This window comes from Taudactylus pleione, unplaced genomic scaffold (assembly GCF_031769625.1).
Source record: "Taudactylus pleione unplaced genomic scaffold, aTauple2 ptg000211l, whole genome shotgun sequence".
Lineage (NCBI taxonomy): Eukaryota > Metazoa > Chordata > Amphibia > Anura > Myobatrachidae > Taudactylus > Taudactylus pleione.
Genome location: NW_028284613.1, coordinates 8,426,916 through 8,451,335, shown reverse-complemented (window position 1 = coordinate 8,451,335; position 24,420 = coordinate 8,426,916). Strand labels below are relative to the sequence as shown.

General features: G+C 45.3%; 1 protein-coding gene across 1 annotated transcript; it reads right to left on the bottom strand.

The window, feature by feature from the left end:
- Positions 1–2,347: 2,347 nt before the first annotated feature.
- AMER1 (APC membrane recruitment protein 1) lies at positions 2,348–22,470 on the bottom strand. Its single transcript, XM_088478218.1, has 3 exons — positions 22,311–22,470; positions 12,774–12,896; positions 2,348–7,587 (listed from the first exon to the last, which is right to left on the bottom strand). The coding sequence occupies exon 3, from the start codon at positions 7,486–7,488 to the stop codon at positions 4,228–4,230; it is 3,261 nt and encodes a 1,086-aa protein (XP_088334344.1). The 5' UTR covers positions 7,489–7,587; positions 12,774–12,896; positions 22,311–22,470; the 3' UTR covers positions 2,348–4,227.
- Positions 22,471–24,420: the final 1,950 nt, after the last annotated feature.

Here is a 24,420-nt window from a genome sequence, read left to right as displayed (position 1 = left end):
TAGTCATCCGGATTATTCTCACGGATTTCCATGAGCAAAGGCATATGGGACATGGTATCCCTCCGCAAAAGCCACTCCTTTGTCCAGCAAGAGCGAGGCCTCCTCCTCCTCCACTCAGCCCTCTCCCTCTCAGACAAAATTGCGACTCCTGCGTAGGCCATCATCATTCGCTGACGAATGGGATCCATGTCACAATAAACACACTTTGTAAAAGGCAAGCCAAAAACAAAGTGGAGCAAATTAGCAATGCAACGACGTTTAGCTGGTATAAACCGAACCAAACTAGCCAGAGAGCAAGAAATGCAAAGCTTTAAAATGGCCCCCAGCTTTTTATTCCCTCAGGGTAGCCACACCCACCATTTCCCTATCAATCATTAACTTTGGACCAATCTTTCTCATTTGAATTTCCACCCTTTTTTTTCTGTCTGATTTGTCCAATATCGTTTAAATCGTTACAAAAATCGTTCAGACGATATCGTTCAAAAAAAAAAAATCTGACCGTGTGTATGCACCATTATACTTTACAGTTATAATTAGAACTTGTTATATTCAACATAATTAGACACATTGGCTACTGTAAAATAAAAAAACTTTTTGAAGCAGCATTGTGTTAAATCTAGTTCTAAAACCTGTGTAAGTGTGTGGCTTTAGCCTGCTAACTGGAGATGGCAGAGTGAAAGTCATTGTGTATTCATCATGTGTCCATTTACTGTCCTTGCTCAGCCAAATGGAATAGAGAAACAGAACACTCCACTTTCCGCACACAACACATGCTGTAATTAATGCTGTAAAATAATCCACCGTACATATGGACACAAAGCGTAAAAAGCAGGTGGGGGTTAATCTACATTAGGATTAGAACAGCATTATGAATGAATGGTACCAGACTGCTGTCTAGAGGAAAACAAATGGTACCACTTTCACTAAGAAACCCATCAGCCTCAGCCTATTGTATCACTGTATGTGCAGTGCAGAAATCATAGGGGCTGATTCGGAAGTTGGGAGCAAATAAAAAAAATAAAAAAAACCCATTAACTTTGCAACATGGTTTGTTCCAGATACTTTTATTTTTTTGCATGCGGGGTACATACTGGCTGCTTTTGCATGTAGCCCACAAATGCTGGATAGCTTTAGTTTTACACTGCAGTTTAGATCTGAGTTAAGGGGCACATCAACTAGCAGACATAGAAACGACTGCACGATTACGACATTGTAATCGCGCAGTCACTTCACAGTCTGGTGCTGTGCCTACACTGAACGATCAGTCATTCAGTGTAGGCACATCAATCATCCCCTAACATGCTCAACCTGACGTTATCGTCAGGTTGACCAGCATGTTTGGGCGATGATTGATGTCGGAAACGACCAGCGGGAGTGCACATCGCTGGTCGTTTCCGACACTACATCGCTCTATGTAATAAAGTAGTGGATACACGGCATTAGGACACCCATCTCTTATAGCTCTCTGCACACTTTATATCTGCCCTACTTGCAGGGCAACATGGTTTTAGCAAGATCTTTTTTTTTTGCTTTGCTCCAAACTCAGAAGCAGCACCATAATCTACACAACAATCACTAATAAAGAGACAGGTGTTGTAAGCAAGTTTCTTTATTTTTTCCGGTTTTCCCATCATTAAAAATAACAGCAATAATAAACGATTCTTCCTACTGTTCAAGTAATTTATATGACCAAGTGTTATTTGAACATTCTAAAATGGCAGAAAATAGACAAATGTATCCTGTGATTACTGTTCTACGTAACACATTACAAGTAATAAGAGAATTGTTTCCTCCTGTGGGCAATTGGGGAAAAGCCAGGGAAGACATAGGGGAGGCCAGGAGATGCTAGGGATAAAAGATGAAGTTAAAAGAGAGAAAAATAAACAGGAAAATTGACAGACCCAAACAGCACCCTCTGCCCTGCACCATGGCACTGGTTGCACCACCCTAGTTACGGCCCTGGTAACAACATGGTATTTCCCAACAAACTGGTGGCTGCTGCTGAATGATAGGTTTCATGCTGCTCAGACTGTTAATAAAGAACCTATTCACCAAAAAAAATGTGTGATATTCCCCCAGAACACACACCTGTTTTTTGATGGGGGAGGGGGTGGGGGGGGGGCGTAAGATGTATCTAACCTTTGAGAGGGATAAATAGCCCAAAGCAACCATTCAGCTTGTGTAATTTACAGATTGCGCTAGATAAATTATAGCTGCTGCATGTATAAACTAGAGAAGTCATGGTACTGGGTGGCTCTTAACCAGCCCTGGCTTAGGTACAATCAGGGCCGGCAACAGAAATCACGGGTGCCCGGTACACATGAGGGGAGAGAGGTACTGTTAGTAAGGAACTCGCCTTTCACCCAGTACTTGTGCAGGAGACGCTGTCTACATCAGGTAACTTCTCCTGGCTGCAGCAGGGCAAGGCCAGAGCCCAAGAGTACACAGGCCACCTTTCAACTAGTGTTTGCGCCGGGGTCAGTCACTAGAGTGTGACGTCAGGCCCCCGGGCAACTGCAGTCTATGAGAGGAGAAGGTAGTAAGAGGAGAAGACTAGAGGGGAGGAGGGTCGGATCACCTCCTCCTCCTTTGCTACGGCCTGCGGCACTGTACTGCATTAGTCAGTCTGACTCATTACAATTAGGATTGTCTGTGGGCCCCTCTGGGGTCCCTAGAATCTCGGGGCCCGCTACAGCCGTGCCCCTAGTTCCCCCGTCGCCAGGCCTGGGTACAATTTCTGTAATGAATGGAGAAAGATCAGCACAGGTAATACCAGTCATCAAGTATTTGGGTCTGTACCTACCTATGCAGCATACGTGTCTTTTAATGACCAGTAAATACAGAAAAACAAAACTCAAACCAAACTAATCTGTTAATTACTCTAGGTGTCACTATATGAAACCTGTTCAAAATGTATTGTTAAACTGCCTCTTCCAGTATAGGGAAGTAGCTATAACCAGATCCGGGTTTGGAACAATTAGTTGCCAGAAACTGTTTGGGGTTTTCAAAGACAAGGTTTGGTACATCTCCCCTGCAATAGGCATTTGGCAGGGTGAACAGCAAAGCAATCTGTACTGTGGGCCTGATTCAGAGCGTCACCAATAGGCAGTGCTGCTGGTAATTGCCAACTCTAATGATAATCTAAATGCCAGATATAATACATAACATTTGGCAACTTGATAGATTTCCGTTTTTCGAAATAGTTTATTTTTAGTCTGAATGTGCTCCATTAGGATCATAAGTTCTGCATGTATGTTCTGGAAAACAAAAAGACAACTAAACCCACAAGTGTGATGTGAAGCAAGAAAAAGCATGTCCTCTTTTATTCCTAAAATGTTTTACTGCAATTATTAAGGTGTCTCACATGTAAAAGTACATTAAATGAAAGATTTGCCGTGCTTTAAGTAAGCTGAATAGTAAAAGTGAACCAACTATGTTACGGCTCATCCACATCAGGGTTTTCCTCCATGATTTACCCATCAGTGCATAGTGTAGACAACGTGGTGGTTCATCCCTAAGCAGCAATGCACAAAGGAACATGTTCTCAGTAATTAGATGTACTATAAAGTGCAGCATTTGGTTTTTGTTCTGCATATACCTGTATATTACTTTTTATGCTATACAATCATTTGGAATGCAACAGTGCAAATGTCTAATGCATAAATCCAGGTCACTTAATCCTGTAACACAATATATCATTTTTCTTTGTTATATACACAACTTTACGGGGGGTATTAGTCAAAATAATGAGCATTTTTTATGTGGCTGAGTGACAGGAATATCATTGCCACAAGAGAGGAGACAAATATATGGGACTGTCATACAGCATAGGCTCATCTACAAGGCGAGTGTGTGAAAGTCTCCTACTTTAAAAAGGACATTCTAAATGTAAAGCACTGTGGTGTGATTTATTAATTGCATTAGAAGATAAGAAACAAATGAAATGCAGAACTAAGAAATTTTACTAAAAAAAAAAAAAAAAAAAAAATTTTCAACAAATTGATAGAATACAGAACCACAGGACAGGTTAGCAATTTAGGCTCACTGTGCGATGAAGTAAAATAAATAATAAAAACAAAAAAACATTGCAGTTTCAAATGTATACAATACCATCTGACTTTAGTTTTTGGTGTGGCTTTTATTTAAGCCATTTTCTGAATGTCTTTTAGGCCAATGGGGATCCTTCATAAAAAGCACAGTCCCCCCCAAAAATCTCAAACTTAAAACTTAGCCGTTAGAACATTCACTATAATTATTACTCCAGTCAGTGGGTGATGTTCCCCTGTGCTCCAAAGTCTCCTTCTTGGCAGGTCCTGACCTTTCTAGGTCTGTTAATGTGTTAAAGTCCTCTTTTGTATGTTGTTGAGGCATCGCTTGTGTAATGCCCACTGGTTTGGTCTTTATTTGCTTGTTAGTTGCATGATAATCATAGTTTGTATCCACCCCCCTCTGCTCCTCCATTGGTAGGACACGAGCCAATTTCTTTGTAGGGTTTTCTGTAGAGTATGGGCAGGAGCTGGATCCCTCTTGGGGCTGCCTAGTGTTACACGGCAAAAGCTCTGTAGTGGTCTTTGCCATCTGTCTAGTATCCACTGGCAGCTGGCTACATGAACTAGAACCCTGAGGCTCTCTGCTATAGCCCTGTTTAGAAGACAGAACTGGTGTATAGGTTTCACATTGCCCATTAGTCTGAACAATGTGTTCCAAATTATTACAACTATTAAAACCGGTTTCATCTCCAGGATCACAGGTATCTTCATACTGCCAAGTATTCTTTCCATGTTCCCAAGGATTGAGAAGATCATACGATTTCAAGACACTCTTAGACATATTTAATCCACCAAGTTCAAACTCCAAGCTTTCTGTGTCAAGAGATTTGCTTCTCCTGTTAAGGGAAAGTGGAACTGGCCTGCAAGGGCTTAGCTTATACCAGTCTAGGTGACGAGGAAGACTAGTCACTCCCAAGTTATAGCTGTGGAAAGAATGCTGAGAGTCCATCTGCAATAAATGTTCATCACACTCAGCTAAAGACTCTTGTACATAGCTGTGGTCAAACTCCTCAAAAGAAGAAACAACCTTATCGTCCGATCTATGCTCCATTTGCTGCTCACATTCACCTTCATTTTCAACATCAACAATATCAAAAGTCACCATAGTAGGAAGCGAATTGAGATTTTGATGGAACGATGTGTTAGAACCAGCACTGCCAAGTCTTTCAGAGATACTTGAAAATAACATACCATTATTGGCAAACTCTCCCAGGGTTTGAGAAAAGTTCACTGCCTGTTCACATTCATTTTCCTGACTGTAGCGAGACGAGGAGCAAAAGTCTGATCCAAATACATTCTGAACGTGGTGCATAGGAGAAATATTGGGGTTGGTAACCTTTGTAACACTTGCCATTCTAGTGTCACTCTGGTCTTGAGTTTCAAGGCTTACAACATTCAACTCAAAATCTGGCTTCTCTACAAGGCTGTTTTTCTCAACGTGCTGCATGAAATGTACTTGGTAAATAGAATCCATTAAAGAGGTGTCCTTAAAGTCTTTCCAGCTTTGTTTTTCAGACAGTTGTATACCTTTGTTGCCTTCATCTTTATTTACATTTGTTAACACTTGTTCCCTAAAAAGGCATTCCTTGTTCCTGCCCAATAAATTGGCAGTTCTAATTTCACATTCAATAGTCTGCTTTTCTTTGGGAAAAATATCTTTATTTAGACGATCCAATCCTTGCAATGCTGCCTCTCTTTGCCTTTCCCACAAGAGCAGCTGTTTTTGGATCACCGCCAACCTTTCCTCTTCAGTTTCAGTTGCACCCTTTTTGCGTTCTATATTGTGCATTGAGCCACTGTTGATGGGAAGATGGAAGTCAAAAAATTGATCAAATATTTCTGAGCATAGTGTTTTACCATCATACAGAGACTCTCCTCCTGGTGCAGGGCTCATGAGACTGTCATCAGGTTCATAGAACTCATAAAGTGCATCTCCACTGTAGCTGTCTCTTGGAAGACGTTCTTTATGAGAAACGCTTTCTCCAGCATCTTCATCAGGACCAGGAGTAGTGGAGTCATAGTAACCTTCATCACTATTTGGAGCAGACTCTTGTTGATCACTTTGAGGAGTTAACAACTCTGTGTTAGTTAAACCGTTCCCATCAGCAAAGGCATCTTCAGCAACCATCGAATCAGCATTAGCCTCCAATTCATTGAAGCCTTTGGACATCTCTTCCCGCTCCTTTTCATTTTCTAGATCAAAACTAGCATCTGGTCCATTGCCATCTTCCAATAGCTGTTGAAGATATTCCTCCTCCATGTCATCTGGTGTTGCCATCTCCTCGCCTCCCCCTTGATAAGTAACAAGGCAAGAGCTTCTCTTTGTTGCCCCTCTACTCCTTTCTAAGGAAATAGAAGTATCGCTGATGTTGTCAATGTCCTGTTCAGCGATGATATCACCACAGCCTGTAAGTGAATCAAAACTCTTTAGAGAAGAAACGTCCTCGAACATAAGGCTTAGCTGGTCACCAGCAGAATGAGGAGGGCTGTGTCGATCTATGTAATCAGCATTTCCAGTTTCAGACAGTACTTCTTCGGGATTTAGACAATCAGTAGAGCAGTCAAGTTCTGAATTAACGGCATGGTGTTGGTGGACAGAAAGATCATCATTAGGTTCCACAAGTGATTCATCAATTGTGTGTATAGCCCCTTCTGCCAAACATGATGGCACCACTTTCAGCTCACACACAATGGTTACATTCAATGAACATGCAGGTGACACTTCATATTCCTGATTGTTCATCTTTGGTTGCTCACGTTTGCCTTGCAATTCTCCATCCTCTGCTCGATATTTATTATTCATTTTTTCTAAAACCATATTCTGCTCTAACTTCTCTGGATCTGGAGTTTTATTTTTTTTGTGGCGACGGATACTACTAAATAATCCCTTCAATCCTTTCTTTGGTCTGGGAAATGAAAAGGATTTCTCTGCATTTACTTTTTTGTCAAAGCATTCTGTGCTGCCCATGGGGGATACATCGTGGAAGTTGAAATCAAGTTTAACTGGTGAAGTGATACCAGAGTCCACACTATGAGAGCTGGGAAGAGTATTTCCTGTCTTTGTGACATTTTGCCCCTGATGTCTGGCAATCTCATTATCAGAGTAATCATTCTTTCTATCCTCACCAGGTACATTGCTGATGCAGTCATGGGTCTTGCTTTTGCTCAGTGATTTTTTGGAGTTTCTTTTCACCAAACCTTTATGCTTTCCACCAAAGAAGCTAGGCAGCGTACAGATACTTTTCCTCCCTCCAAAGAATTTAAAAGAAGACTTTTTCTGTTTCCCTGGAGTGGGTTGGTCCACACATGGTCCTGTATGTAGTGGGCGCATTTCCATTTTGGAAGAGTCACCATCGTGATGACCATCCAGAATTTCACAGATGGATGAAGAGGCCTTTATTCCAAAACTCTCTTGAAGACAGCCGTGGCCAGCTTCCATGACAACTATTATATTCTTCAAATCAGCACACCGCTTGTACCATGGCTGCAGAAGCACAGGAATTTGGCTAGGCTATACGGAGAACAATTCTTTATAGACCTAAGGAGAGGGAAAGAACACAGACCTTTTGTTAGAAGAATACTCTTTCTGCAGGTTCCAATGTTTCAGAGTTGCTCCATATAAGCAGAATCTAGCTCATGTGAATTTAATCATAATAGCACATGTAATAGCAGTATTCCAGCTCATTTTAGAGGGGCACCGCGCTCTGCCAGATTTTAAAAGGGCAAAACGCGCCCTGTCCCTTCAGCAGCACCCCACTAAAACAGCATGTCCTGAGCATGCCCCACCTGCGGGCTGCAGTGTCCCGCAGGTAGGAAAAGCTGCGGTGAATTATCACTGCCGGGTGAATAGACTCCGTGCGCATGTGTACGGCATCTATTCACCGTGATGGGAGAGCTTGGAGGAAGCCCAGCACCTCCGGCATGCCTCCCAAGTGTGACAAATTGGAGGAGTGTCCCAAAGACACTGCCCCTTTTTGGGAGCGCACAGACTCCCTGCCGGCCCCCCTAGTGCCTGCCCTTCTCGCAGCCTAGAGGGAACACTATAGTAGGACTTGAGGTATCTAAAACTATTTCATGAAATGTAGAACAACTTTCTAAAGATTCAATAGGTTCCTGATTTAAAGTACAATAAAATAAAACACACATTGTCCTTTGTGTATATACATTCTCATAGTAAAATAATAAAGTATACAGGCATATTTATATTTTCATTTTATAGTCTTAATATTAAAACAATCCCGTGTTTCACAGCACCATAACTTGACATTTCTAACTATAATAAGACCATTTTCATTCACACAACTATTCTTAGAATACAGGGCCTGATTCAGACCCGCTCGCAAGCGGGTCGATGGTGGGGCATTGCGCACGCGCGGCATGTGCAAGCCCTGGAGCGAGTGAGAAATTCACTCGCTCTGGGGCTCGCTACAAACGGGGCGGCTATCGATGTTGATCGACAGCTCGCCCCGTTTTGTAGGCGGGGAGGGGGGGGTGACTGGTCAAACGGAGGCGTTCCTGAAGGAATGCCAGCCAGTTGTGGGTGGCCCTACTGACATCACCAGTGAGGTCAGTGGTGAGCTTCCGGCTCTATTAGAGCTGGAATCTCACTGGGGCTTGCGGCAGACGAAACCCTACCACAAGGGTCTCGTCGCAAGCAGCTTAGCGAGTGGCCGGCTTTTTAAAAAAAAATAAAAAAATAAACCAGCCGTCCTGATTCAGAGCGGGCGGCTCTGAATCAGGCCCACAGGTTGATCTCTATTTCACCCAGGGATATACAATGGTGGTGCTGGGGCTTGATCAAGATACTTACCCTTTCATTTTGGGCAAAGGCCAGGAATAGCCTATTATTTTCCCCAAATCTTTGTTAGTTACATATGCAACACAAGGAGTCAAACAAAATATATTGATACTCTACTCTTATCCCTGAACTACCAAGAAAGCAGAATCTATGTTATATTTATCCGAAGTGAATTACTAGTTTAAGATCCTCAGTGAGTTGTCTGAATACCAAATCTCTAACCAAATATTCAGAAAGTAAGTGATATCATTGGGGTAACCTCTTGAGGTAAAACTGTAGGAAACAACCTCAAGAGTGAGGAGATTTAAAAAAAAAAAAGTAGAACAAGATCCATTAAAAAATAAATAAATAATGTACTGTGGAATCATTTAACAGTATTCAAATCTAATACCACTGTGTGGTCTGAAAACAAGTCTTAATTTGGGACTAAGTCGGGATGGGAAAGGAATCAATATAACCGTTCACAGTACGTTAAAAAAAAAATAAAAAAAAAATCTTCATCTGGGCCTCACTATGGAGAGATGCTTCAATCCAGGCCGTCATAAGCACAAAAGTTCAAAGAGAATTGGAGAGGGTAGTTAAAATTACAGAGCACTGGAGGTGAGAGACCTGCTCCTACCAGTCTGTAATACCTGTTTGATGGTCTAGGCGAGGGGAGGCGTGAAAATTGAGGGAATGAAAGAAAAATTGTTTTAGGTGCACTTTGTCTGGTGAGAAACTCTGTCGCCCCAGCGATCACTACTCACACTCGCAGATCTACTCCTCAACCGTGGCATTCCAAATGCACCAGATACCTGCAAAAGTGTTCTCGAACTGCCAAGCGACAGTGGAGAAGATCACGCTCTAAGGCAGATTTTCTCCATTTCAAATTTATGCTCTCATCCTATAGTGCTGCGCTCTCCCTCTCTAAACAGTCATACTTTAAGAACCTCATCTCCTCTCAGTCCTCTAATCCCCAGCGTCTCTTCACTACTTTCAACTCCCTCCTCCGCCCACCCCCTCCTCGTCTCCCCTCCTTGCTCACTGCCCTTGACTTTGCTACCTACTTTACATCTAAAATTGATTCCATACGTCAGGACATCATATCCAACCAGTCCCCCAGCTCTCCACCTCCTCCTTTCCCAAATCACCCCTCCCCATCAACTTTGCCAACTCTAACATCCTTCTCCCCTGTATCTGGAGAGGAAGTCATGGCCCTCATCCAGGCCTCCCCCCCTTCTACCTTCCCCCTTGATCCCATCCCCTCCCGCCTCCTCAGCTTCCTCTCTCTCTCTGCCTGCTCCCATCTTGCCCACCTCATTAACCTCTCCCTCTCATCAGGCACTGTTCCTTCTGCATTCAAACATGCCCTTGTCTCCCCCATTCTTAAAAAACCTACCCTTGATCCTAACCTTCTTTCTAACTACCGACCCATCTGTCTCCTCCCCTTTGCCTCCAAACTCCTTGAGCGGATTGTCTACAACCGCCTTACCACTTTTCTTTCCTCCCACTCCCTCCTTGACCCTTTTCAGTCTGGCTTCCGTTCTCTCCACTCCACTGAAACTGCCCTCACGAAAGTCAGCAATGACCTCCTTGCTGCCAAATCCCAAGGCCACTACTCTTCTCATTCTCCTTGATCTCTCTGCTGCTTTTGACACTGTGAACCACCCTCTCATGCTGAATATTCTTCAATCCCTTGGTCTACGTGAAACTGCCCTCTCCTGGCTGTCGTCCTACCTCTGACCGATCTTTCTCAGTTTCCTCTCACGACTCCTCTTCCCCCCCCCCCCCACAGCCTCTTACAGTAGGTGTTCCCCAAGGTTCTGTTCTTGGCCCTCTCCTATTCTCCATCTATACTTCCTCTCTAGGTGAACTCATCAGCTCTTTTGACCTCCATTATCATCTCTATGCTGATTATACTCAGATCTACCTTTCCTCCCCTGATCTCTCCCCCTCTCTTCTGACTCGTATCTCCAACTGTCTCTCTGCTGTCTCTTCCAGGATGTCGCAGCGATTTCTTAAACTTAATATGTCTAAGACAGAGCTGATGATCTTCCAAACCTCCCACATCACCTCACTTCCCACTATTTCATTATCAATTGATGGAATAACTATCTCATCTAGTCCCAAGGTGCGCTGTCTTGGAGTTATCCTGGACTCATCCCTCTCCTTCAAACCACATATCCAGAACCTTTCACAGTCCTGTCGTTTCCCTCAAAAATGTTTCTAAGATCAGACCCTATCTCACCCAGGATGCTACTAAAGCCCTTATATACTCAGTGGTCATCTCCAGTTGGACTACTGTAACCTCCTCCTATCTGGCCTCCCCAAATCCCATCTCTCTCCTCTCCAATCTATCCTTAATGCTGCTGCACGGCTTATCTTCCTCTCCAAGCGCTCTACATCTGCCTCCCCTCTCCTACAAGCTCTCCACTGGCTCCCCTTCCCTTTTAGAACCCAATTTAAGGTTCTCACGCTCGCTCACAAAGCCCTCACCCAATCTTCTCCCATATACATCTCTGATTTCATCTCCCTTCACGCTTCCGCCCTCTTCGCTCAACTAATGCACTCCGCCTTTCATGCCAGCTGATTACTTTCTCCCACTCCCGCCTCCAAGATTTTGCCCGCACTGCTCCCCACCTCTGGAACTCTCTCTCACTCCCCATCAGACTCGCCACCTGTTTGCAATCCTTCAAACGGGCTCTCAAGACCCACTACTTCATCAAAGCCTTCCAGCTATGATTCTAACTCCATGCTACATGCTCCTTTGTCCCCCATCTACCCCATCTGTGTCTACCCAGTTTGTCTTCCCCCACCTTTTTAGAATGTAAGCTCTCACGAGCAAGGCCATCTACCCTCTTGTGCTTCTCCTTACTATACTGTAATTTACTTCTTACTCACCACTAGGGCACCTAACACTTGGTCGCTTATGCTCTGTTGCTTATCTGGGTGATATGATCGCTAATGTAGCAATATATATTATCCATGTCCTGTATTGTATTGTTCTGTAAGTCACTTGTCTACAATTTGTTTTTGTACTTTGTAAGGCACTGCGGAACACTTGTGGCGCCATATAAACAAATGATAATAATACTAATAATAAAGTGCATCACTTCAAACAACGAAAGCTTACCAAGAACTATATAAACATAACGCTACGACTCACTGGCCTGGCAAATGTTAAGGGTTTACAGGGCGTATGGTCTACCTGTACCCTAATTGAAGATAGGCCCTTGGCAGCCCTATCTTAACCTCTTTGAAAACCAAGATTACACAAAACTGGTAGGGAAAAATGAAGAGGGGTGGTTAAAAGAGTAATAAAAACTAAAGACAATTTTGGGTACGAGGAGTTTATTATCTCGGTTTAAATGACTGAATCAACTAGTTCACAGTCCTTATTGGTTTCAGAAACAAGTTTATGTAAGCCGCACTAAAGGCAGGGTAGGAAGCATCTTCCTTAAATAATTATTGGTACAATTTAGTAAGAGTGGGAACTAGCTCATACTTCTCAAGCTTATAGTATCCCCACTGATACAATTGGTAAAGTGAATCTTCCTCCGAGTATCCTGTAAAAAGAAGCTTCATTAAGCAGTTTGTTAGTTACATACGTGGTTTTATGAAATTTTACAGTGTCATTAAGGCAAATATGATAGGCATCATTCAGCCTACCATGTAAAGCAAGCAATTGCTCCCTACATTCTATATTCTTCCTAGACTGATTTGCAGTTACATGGTCCTACATACTGCCTTTGACATTCTTCAAAAGAAGACAGGGTGATGCATATTATTATTTACAAAATCAATACACGTTTAAAAATCCCTAAAGTCATCCCTCCGATACAGGACAGAAGGGAAGAGTCAAACGTATAAACATTTTCAACTTAGCAAAATTTAAAGAGTGTGCATTTGATGAACTCCAACTTCAGAAGAAATTACAAGTAACTTACCATGTCAAGTCAAACAAAGTTTGCGGTTGAAGACTTGGGGAATCCCTGTTGTTGTTCATACTTAATGCAAATAAAGTCAGCTTCACCAAATCATTGTCAATTGCTTTGGACATATATTAGGATCTGTTGGAAACATTGAGACATGCTTAATTAAAAAGTATATGCATAGAATGCAACAAGATAAAAAAAAAATTACACTGGTTGAGGTTTATATCCATTTATACCTAGATGCAATAATGTCATGAATACAACGATATTCATCAAGCGTATTGAGAGAGTCCTCTACGACAGCGGGTAACCCAGATGAGGATCCTCCTCTTTACAGAGCAATAGTTTGGACCCATCCACAGCCTTATTGTGCTCTTTTAGGGTGCTGACATAAGTACATTTCAAAGTTTCAGTGCCAATATTTATTATGCTGGGATTAAGAGTAATCTGGTGCTGCAACAATTCCAATAGTGAGCATTTAGTAATTGTGAAAATATACATATACCGATCTGCAATAACATTAAAACCACCTGCCCAATACTATGTAGGTCCCCTTCGTGCCAGTAAAAAAAAAAAAAAAGCACTGATATGTAGAGACCTCAGAAGGGGTCATGTGATTTCTGGCACCAAGACATTAGCAGCAGATCCTTTAGGTCCTGTAATTGTGAATTGTGGTCTCCATGGCTCGGACTCGTTTTTTCAGCACATCCTACAGATACTCGATTACATTGAGGTCTGGGGAATTTGGAGGCAAAGTCAACACCTTGAACTATTTACATGGTCTGCAACAATGTTTATATAGGTAGTATGTGTCAATGTAACATCCACATGAATGTCAGAACCCAAGCTTTCCCAGCAAAACATTGCCCAGAGCATTACACTGTCTCCGTCGACTAGCCTTTTTCCCATACCGCATCCTGGTGCCATCTCTTCCTCAGGTAACTGACGTACACTCACACCCGGCCATCCACATGATGTAAAAGAAAACGTGATTCCTCAGACCAGGCCACCTTCTTCCATTGCTCCATGGTCCTGTTCTGATGCTCATGTGCCCATTGTAGGCACTTTTGGTGGTGGACAGGGGTCAGCATGGGCACTCTGACCAATCTGTGGCTATGCAGCCCCATACGCAGCAACCGGCAATGCACTGTGTCATGACACCTTTCGATCATAGCCAGCATTAACTTTTTCAGCAATCTGTGCTACAGTAGCTCTTCTGTGGGATAGAACCAGACAGACTAGCCTTCGCTCCCCACATCATCAATGAGCCTTGCCTTTCCTTAGACCACTTTTGGTAGGTACAAACCACTGTAGACCGGGTCCACTACACAAGACTTGCCATTTTGGAGATGCTCTGACCCAGTCATATTGCCATCAGAATTTGGCCTTTGTTAAAGTCACTCAGATCCTTACGCTTGCCCATTTTTCCTTCTCCCAACATATCAACTTCAAGAATTGACCATTCAGTTGCGGCCTAATAAATCCCACCCTTTGACAGGTGTCATTGTAACAAGATTCACCATGTTAAGGATGATCTGTATAAATATATATTCGACACTTCAAACATTAGCTTTTATTATCAACCCTTGAATAAACTTGATCACATCCAGTTGTTTGCTATGGGGATACTGCCAATTTATATTTTGTTAGTTATACTGGGCATACACTGTTCAGCCGATTGAGCAGATAACTGAACAGTGTATTGCTGCGACAAAGTAATAATGATCGATCTGTCGGACATGCAAAATCATCCAGCATGTCCGACAGATACGAACATTGGTGTTCAGATTTCAATTATGTGACATGCTAACAGGCTGAAATCATTCCCATATTATTGGATATTGTCTGCATGTCAGATAATTGGTCTGTCGGTCTAACAGACATTTAAATCTGAAGGCGTATGTCCAGCATAAGTAAGTTTTTAATTCCCCAGCAAGAATGAACAACATAGCAAAAACAAGAGATATGGTAAGAACTTACCTTTGTTATCTCTGTTTCTACAAAGTCCATAGGGTCGACCTTGGGGTATAGGTTGGGAACCAAATCCGGGCACCACGCAGTTCAAGCTTTTAGCTCCCAGGATGCACTGGGTCCACTCTCCCTATAACCCCACCCCCAAGCCAGAGGCACCTCAGTTTGTAAGTAGCCAAAGGCCGGAGGAGGAGAGAAAGAGAGAAAACTGGAACACTCAACCATACTCACAGAAATGGGAGACGGAAACCGGTGACCAGCCACACAGCCCATATGAAGCCAGGTGCGTCAGGGCGGGCGCCCTGTGGGCCCTATGGACTTCGTAGAAACAGAGATAACAAAAGGTAAGTTCTTACCATATCTCTTGTTTTCTACTTCAGTGTCCATAGGGGGTCCACAGGGTTGACCTTGGGGATGTCCCAAAGCAGTTCAACCAAGGGTGGGGACGCTCCTGTGCTGAGAGGAGAATCCGCCGCCAAAAAGGAAGCATCCTGAGAGGCAAAGGAAACCAATGCCTAGAACCTTAAAAAGGTGTGGACAGAAGACCACATGGCCACCTAGTAAGGCAAAACAGCCGAGGCGCCACAGCGAGCCGCCCACGAGGGTTACATGGACCGAGAAAAAAGAAGCATCAACAGAAAGGCCTACCCATGGGTAGGCCCTGAGGAATACATACGAGGCCATCCAGCCAACATTTGGCTATAGGTCGGCCATCCTTTCCTGTTAAAACCAGAAATCTCAGACCACCAATAAGGAGTCCGATTTCCGTAAGGAACTTGTACGGATCACATAAATCCAAAAAGAGGCCGGAGCACAGTCAATGAGGCCACACCAGCCGAGAGGACTGGGGACTGAATGGCCGTACTATAAGTTCCAGAATAATATGGAACCTAAAAATCACTAAGAAACACAGGGCGAGAGCAACTCACACCCTGACATGATGCCCTCCAGAAGAGGGAGCCACACGAGAACGCTCCCAATTCAGATAGACACTCTCCTGGTTGATATAAACACCCTGAGAGAAAGAGAGAGCCTAAGGAATAGACCATGTAATTGCTATCACAACCAGCGGTTCCATTGACTGTCCCCGGGGGGAACGAAGAACCACTACTAACAAGCAGTCCCTAGGGAGGTCAAATGGAGGCATAATCCAGAAAACACTCCAAAGGATGAACTGGATACCAGAGTGGAGCAAATCCATATCTTAACCATACTGACGGTGTAGAGATCTGCACTGTCAGGAAGGCCAGGCCGAGGGTGAAATCCAAGCCAGCCGGAAGGAATGCCAGAATATCTGGAAATCCTGGACACCCGAGGATTGTATCGACAGGTACAATACCATAAGAATTATGGCTGCCGCAGTTTGTGGTAGGTCCCAGCAAAAGCTGATCTATGTGCTCTAATCATTCCAACGATGACAAAGCCCGGGAAGCCGTAAGACCACTGTAGGGACGCAGTCAAAGACAAACGACCCAGGTCCAAGGCAAAACGAAGGACCCTGAGACAACAGGTCCGGGCACTGAAGCATCAGGAATGGAGTATCGATGGAGAGACTCCGAAAATCCAACTACCCCTGACATCTGGGGCAATCAGGAGCCACCAGCAGGAAAGCATCTCCGTCTCGATTGAAAACACTTCCAAAGACCTCGAGGAAGAAGGGAGACTGGAGAACACAGGTACACAAAGTGGAAGGACCACTTCACCGACAAAGAGTCGCTGAAGGTTGCTTCAGAATCCCCAGAGCTGGACTGTAACACCATAGTGTGATAAAGTCAGAAGGCCATGAGGGTCACCTCAGGGGGGCCACCCCTGCTCACCAGGAGATGTAACCTCTCTTGGGGAAGAGACTAGTCCCGGGATGCAGGTCGTGACGGCTGAGGACTCCCGCTTCCCAATGGAGAGTTCCTGAAATGAACGCTGCCGAGATGGTCGGGAGGAGACCCTCGGACTATGTCCGAATGTGTGACATACCTGTCATTGCCACCCAACGAACAGTGGTGCTAAAAAGGAAGCCACTGTCCTGACCCTGTCGGACTGAACCTTTTCAGGTTCACCGGGAAACAAGAGTTATGCCAGAGTAAGTTAATTGACAGGGTGGAATCGACAGACGTCCAACTGCACTGAAATGGATGTAAACCAGACACTGTCCATAGCAAATAATACCCTGGACGAGATGGCCATAGCCACCCGGACAGGGACCGACTTGCCCTCGGAGAGAGCATTATCGTTTGAACAGTGATTCAACAGAAAAAACTTGTTCCACCTGGAGATGAGCCAATTATGGAAAGGCCTGGAATGGAACTGAGCCCATTCCACCCTTCCAAAGGCAGACACTGAATATTTGACCATGCATCCCAGAGTGTAAAGACATATGTCGACGGCGTAGATCACCATGTACTCCTAATGGAAGAGTGGAGATTCCGTCTTACACCAGAAGAATTCTCAGATTCCGAGAATCCAGCAGGGCTCCTAGATGAAGAATACCCAGAGAGGGATGCAGGGAGGACTTTTTCCCCGTTGATTAAACGTCTGCACCCTGAAGAAGCCACGGTCATCCTGACCTTGCTGTACAGTACCCCGGTGATCCAGCTAAGAGCAGGAGGCCGTCCAGGTACATGAGCATTGGGATATACTGAACAGAACAACTGTCAGAAAATCCAAAACGCTGGTAAACCCCTGTGGGGCTGAGAACAGTCCCCACAGGCAGAGCCCGAAAAATTGTAAGTGATGCTGTGATACAGCAAACCTCAGCCCACGCTGATGAAAGGTTTCTGTAAGTACCCGTAGGCACGCGTCCTGTATATCCAGTGATACCATAAAGTCCCCAGGTTCCAAACATCGTATGATGGAGCATAGGGATTTCCTCCTGAGCCCATGTAGCTTTAGGAACTGGTTCAGGGAATTGAGACAGGGAATAGGCCAAAGAGGACCATTCAGCCACCGCACCAGAAAGCAGAACAACCAGTGCCTCGCTGAGATAGCGGGGATGGCCTAATTAGCTCTGCTTACCGCAGCAACTGTATAGCTTTCTGGATTTGTAAGGCCCTGTTCAGGTCTGAATAAGAGAGGGCGTACCCTCCTACCCACATAGCCGCGGCAACTTGACACTAGTACCGGGCGAACTGAGAAAATCGGTATCTCCCATCCACCCCAGGAGGGGCTCGTGATGACCCTCAGGGAATATGGGACAGGAGGCCAAACGCTGTTGTAATACCTCGTATCTGGCAACAGCCAGAGTCCCGCCATGCAATCCACCAGCTAGTCAGCAACAGGGAACCCGAAGGCATGTAAGACTGAGGGTGTATGATACAGGTGCAGGTCAACATTCACTCTAACCAGAATGGACCGGCTACCAGCCCTAAAGCAGGGATAATAATACTCGGGAGGAAGCCTATTTCAGCTAAGAGGGAAAGAGCCCAAAACATTATCCAGTTCACGGCAGAGCCAACTGGGAAGTAACCACAGGGCGTCAACCACGCCAATTTGCGTTTCGTAGAAAACGACATCCACCCAGGATGGCTGTTGTGGTAATCCCTGCAAGGGGAACGACAGACTATTGTGGGGAATTCATATACTGCGAAAAACCCCTGCAGGGAGCGGTAGTCTGTCACAAGGGAAGAGTGCAAGAAACTGCAAGATACCCTGAGATGAAAAGGGCAGTATGGTGAAGTAACCCCAAGTGAGGTACAACAATTGGGCCCGCCCGGCGATCCGCAATTGAGAGGATCCCGAGAAAACAAACCGCCCAAGGGGGTCGTGAAAGGGGCCGGCACCAGATGACGCCACATACAGAACCCTTTATGAGTCAAATCCTCCGCACTAACACCTGCAGCACATGACTTGCAGGATAGTAAAAATGGGTGCAGTATAACGCTCTATCTCCTGGTCAGATATATCTGACCAACCCTCTTGGCGGAAATACCAAGCAGCGCTATACTGGTCCTGACTGATGCCAAAAATTAGCTGCAGGGACCCATTTTCAGCATATGCAACACAGTTCCATTTAAAATATGGCAACGTGCAGAACGCAACAGTATGTGATAAACCTCGGAAATATTAACAAGTATATAAATGTGAGGTCTCAGAACCACCCTAAGTACAGCTGTATCAGGGCAGATAAAGAAAAGGGATAGATATGCACTGACAGGTGAGAATAAAGTACAGACAGTCAGCACTAGCATAAGTCACATACAATGCAGATATATACATAAACATGTCATAATATACTGCACTATTTCACTGCATTCAACTGCCCAGATTCAGTGTCTGGGAAGGCTACAGCGCTGTGTACACTGACCTAATGGTGAGGTACGCAGTGGGACTGGACCAACTGCCATCTCCGGAGATTTCTGCTGCACCACAGAGAAAATGTCCGCTGGAGACCTCAGAAGAAGCAGCTCAGCGACGCCAGACTTTTGACACTGAAAGGCGCGCTGAGCTGAGGGGAGGAGCAGCTGTAACAGGGAAGGCTTGCTCCCCTGGCCGGCTATTAACCCCCGGGACACCGGCTCCCTGCGCCGATCGTTAAGTCCCTGGAGGTCTAGTGGACACACGGGGTATGGGGGGCCCGCCGCCACTGCCGGCGCCTCCGGTCTGTCCCCAGAGACCGGAGGCACAGGACTGCATTTGAAATGCGCGGATCACCGCAAGCGGTGATCTGCGACCTTACCTGCTCCCCGTGGATCCGGCAGCAGTCCTGGGCGCCCACAGAGTCCGGCTAGTACAGACTCTGGGGTCCCGCTGAGATCCCCAGATCTGTACTGGCGTCTCAGCGCCAGCGGGGTGACGGAGCAGCAGCTTAGACGTCCTATGGACAGTCTGACGCTGCCGCTCTGAAGAGTCCAAAGTCCATAGAAAAAAAACTTTGTTCCCAAAAAAATAAGCTTAGGGGCTGCTAATCAGCTCCCCCTGCGCTAACGGTGACCCGACTCCGGCCGGGCACCAACTGAAACTGAGGTGCCTCTGGCTTGGGGGTGGGGTTATAGGGAGAGTGGACCCAGTGCATCCTGGGAGCTAAATGCTTTAACTGCGTGGTGCCCGGATTTGGTTCCCAACCTATACCCCAAGGTCAACCCTGTGGACCCCCTATGGACCCTGAAGTAGAAAAATTAATAATGGCTTTAGCAGAGGACAACTCATAAGTATGGTCTAAAAACTGCTGTTTGGACTGAATGAATAGGCCACTAGCAAAAATGGAATATAGAGATGGTTTATGGAACTGAAGAGGGACATGTGAAAGTCTAGGTTTATTTTGGAAGACGTTAAGCCAGTCATAAAAACACATTCAGCAGCTGTTGGAAGACCTGGGAATTTCTGTAGTCATAGGAAAACTAATCTGATAAAGCAATTTGCAAAGGCAAAAACAGAATGAGACAGAAGATATTCAAATCTGCACATCCACTACACGATATAAATGAACGATTACGACATCGTTCCTCGTCCACAATATCGTGCAGTGGATATGCCGACAACCACCAACGATGTGTGCTCCCACTGGTCATTGACGCAGTCGTTCATCGCCCAAAAATGCTGTCCAACCAGACGATATCATCAGATTGTGCAGGATCGGGGATGAGGGAGGGTGCCCACACTGAGCTATATATCGTTCAGTGTGGGCTCAATATCCATTGCACAATATAATGAACGATAACGTTATTCATTAGTTGTGTAGTGGATATGCGGCTTAAGTTTTCTAAGCTTTGATGAAAATGCATGATGTTTTAGCTCAGGATGATTCACGCTTGTTGAAAATAAAAAAGTTTCAGTATAAAACAGCACTTTGTTTCTTGAACCAAAATGGAAAAAAACTTACAGTACGGGGCAAAAAATGAATCTACAAAAAAAAAAATAAAGTGAATCAAAATATTTCAGCAATATCTAGAAATTAGACTGAATTATCACCCTACTCACAGGTATATAGGAAACATAAGGACATTAATGAAATATCGACTTTGCAAAAAAAATGTTTTGCAAATATGGCAGCCCTTGCAGATCTTTTTGTAAAGTATAAGCTTGAAAAATAAAATAACATACTTCCTACTCAATGTCCGACAAAAAGTTGTTAGGGATTTACAGATTTTTTGAGAAAATATTATTTTTAAATAAGTGTATCCAGTTGTTTTCCCCACAAGGATGTGAATTTGGTGGTTACTTGCATATCAATCACTGATTAAACTTCCCTAGACTGTAAACCTCACACAGACCATCAACTTGGGATGGTCTCACCCTGCCTACACTCTCCTGGTCTCCACTGTGCTCCCACTCACTCATCATTTATCCTGTCTGTCGCCAGAGACACCGGGGATAAGCAAAAGTCTATGGACTTCAAGCATCGGCGAGTCCTGTGAGACTGCCCGATGCTTAAAAGTAGCAGTCATTTAAAAGGCAAAACTCAATCTGGTTTTGACTTTTAAATGACTGCTACTTTAAATCATTGGGCAGTCTCACACGGGACTCGCCAATGCTTGAAGTCCAGAGGCCAAGTACATATGTCACTGGGTCTGCTATTATTATCTGTCACTCACTAGTATACGGCTCTCATTGTGATTGTCTTTCTCCCCCCCCCCATGTATTGACGGTTTGGACTTATTGTATTATTTGTGTGTTTTATTAAAGTTCCCTAAATGGCATGGAGGACACTTAGTGCAATGAAGGAGGCTTATAATAATAATAAGAAAACACATTCACCTCCTCTATGTAATTAGGTATACTTAGAAACTTGTAAACTTGTAAGTAAAAGCATAATGTACTTTGTAATTGTGTTGTATGTTTCATCCCCTTATGTGAGGTGCTACAAAAGTCTGGCAGCACTACAGTATATAAAAGATAATGACAAATTTGTAATGCCTCATTTTGCTTAATATACATAAATCGATTACTGAAAAAAAGTTAAACAAAAGGAACATTTTTCGCCTGCCAGAAGATCTGAGAGCCTGCGCCATGTGAGCTACAGCAGACTATGGCACCAGCATAGAAAACTGTAAATAAGAAAAATAAAAATCTCATTCCATTTTGGTTGCAATGCACCTCTTCATGTAACTACAGGGCACCACTCGGTCACCCCAATAACTGGTCTGAAAGTTACAAAGAGGGATTTTCCAATGTGTTGATAACATTTAATACACTCACCATCCACAATGCAGCGTGCGCGCTGCCATCTGCAACATAACCAGGCTGCCCAAGAAATGCACCAAAAGCATCACTTCTCATATCACAGTGCAGGGCACTACACTCACAGCAGAGTATGTTGGCGCTATATCATAGTAATAATACTATAGGGTGCGCTCATTGGTTTTAGAGGAGGCTCCAGGTCTCCTTTATTTTAGTGCAGACGATAAAGGAGGATAGCCCTCATTACACAGTATAAGCAGCTGATCACGTCCTGTAACCGGGGAAAGAGTAGGCTAGCCCCGTTACCGGGGAGGAAAACGGCACCGTGATGTGAATTGATGCCCTGATCGTCTCCCATCTGTATGCAGCTGTAACCGGCACGGATGAGTGAATGCCCCCCCCCCCCCCGCCACCGGATACACAGGTGCAGTGTAGGTGCGCGCTGTGCATTGTCCCCCCAGTCCTTACCAGCTCTGCACTGCGCTAGGCCTCGCGCCTCCGCTGTGTCCAGCCGCGCTCTGCCCCTGGGTCCTGTGTCCCCGACCTGCAGACAGTTGATGCTTCAGCCCTGTATCGGAGGCGGCGCGGCCTCTACCTGATCCCCTCCTCTCCCCCCCCCAGCTAGTGATGACGGACAGCTACATCCCCCAATCAGCTCGCTTGCCAGCATAAGCGTACACTTCACGGGTGAGCCAGTCACACACCAGGGCTAAAAACCATAAACAGTCCTGTGATTGGTGATTGTGTAAACTGACGACTCAGTCAGCCAATCACAGAGGAGCCGCACTGAGCTGTGTGTAGTGGATGATTGTATTATTTATTTTATAGATTTATTAACAGTTTCATATATAACACAACATATTCCGTTGCACTTTACAATTGGAAATATTATTACAACGAAATTGGGTTATAGACAGATTTATAGGTAGGAAGGCCCTGCTCGCAAGATTACAATTTATAGGATTATGGGTCTGATTCAGAGATGTACGCTAACCCGATGGTTAGCGCACATCTCTGATGTTTGGAGGACTGCGCATACGCAGCAGGTGCACTGCACATGTGCAGCCCTCCGACTGCGAGCCCGCTCGCAGTGTGTCCCAGCCGCAGCATGATTGACAGGCTGTGGCGTTTGGGAGGCGGAGCGGGGGCGTTCCCTGGCAGTGTTCCTGGAAACGGGGGCGTGTTGCCCCCATTTACCGGGAGGGACGAAGCCAATGTCTGCGTGGGTGCAGACAGACTTCCGGGCCTCGCAAGCTACCAGAACCAAGCCTGGCTGCGGGAAGCTTTAGCTCCCACAGCCTGACCAATGGAACATCGACAATGGTCGCAATTGTTTCAATGGTGACCCCAGGCTGCGACCTGGGCCACAGCGCTGGGACCACGCAAATGCAGCAAGGAGGTGTGTGACACCTCCTTCTGCATTTGCATTTTAAACGGACGGAATTGCACAGCCGCTTGTGTGCAGCTGTGCAATACCGTCCACCTCTGAATCAGGGCCTATGTGAATTAGTAGGTCATATTCATTATAGTACACTACTAACTAGGGATGGCCATCGGTGGTGTAACCATTGATGGTTACAATCGATGGCAAAATAGTAAGTAGCCATCGATGGTTAAAAACTATATAATGGAGACCATTGATGGTTTCTCCAACTGATGGTCATCCCTATCTTTTGAAAGCCTGGCCCATGGGACACTCAGAATGTGGGGACGGGGCTTCGTGATTGTCGGGGGGGCTGAGCTATTCTCCATGTCCCTGCACTTGGTAAGAAAACAACAACATTCGGTTATGCTTAGATATCGATGGAGGGAAAGCATCTGGTTCTCCCTCATCGATGGCAAAAGCATTCAACATCGGCCATAAACAATCGATAATTATGAATCATTGATGGTTGATGGCCATCCCTACTACTAACGGGATGTAGTTATGATCCGGGAGTTCGGGATGCTGGTGCTGTGAGTGCCAGCGCCGATATCCCAACACCTGTCAGAATCCCGGCACCAGCATCCCGACCGCTGACATCCAGACGGCAAGTATTGGGGGAAGGGGTAGGGTTAGGCACTAGGGGGAGAGTTAGCTTAAGGCTGCGGGTGTGGGGGGGTTAGGTTTAGGGGTAGGACTAGCAGGGCCGGTGCCCCTAGGAAGCTGCCTAAGCTTTCTTAGTGGAAGCGCCGCCCCAACCCGCTAGAGGGCGCCCAGCCTTCCGATCCCCCCCCCCCATTTACCTGGTGCCCGGCTCCTTCTCTCCCCTCCCCCCTTCGTTCTCCGGGTCCTGCAGTGCACTATGGGAGTGACGTCATGACGTCACTCCCATAGTTCAGAGGAGCGGGCGCCGGGGGACAGAGCTCACTCCTGAGCTCCGTCTTCTGGGTCCCGCAGTGCACTATGGGAGTGACGTCATGACGTCACTCCCATAGTTCCAAGGATTGGGCAACACGGACGGCAGCAGGCACTGGAGCGGAGTTTAAGGTGTTGTTTTTTTTTATGTGTGCGCGGGGGGGCTTACTACTGGGGGCATTACAGGGGCTGCATTTACTGGGGGCACTACAGGGACGCCCTACTGGGGACACTACAAGG

Excerpts from the sequence above, each read along its gene's own strand:
- AMER1 (XM_088478218.1), bottom strand. The coding sequence starts at position 7,488 with ATGGAAGCTGGCCACGGCTGTCTTCAAGAGAGTTTTGGAATAAAGGCC.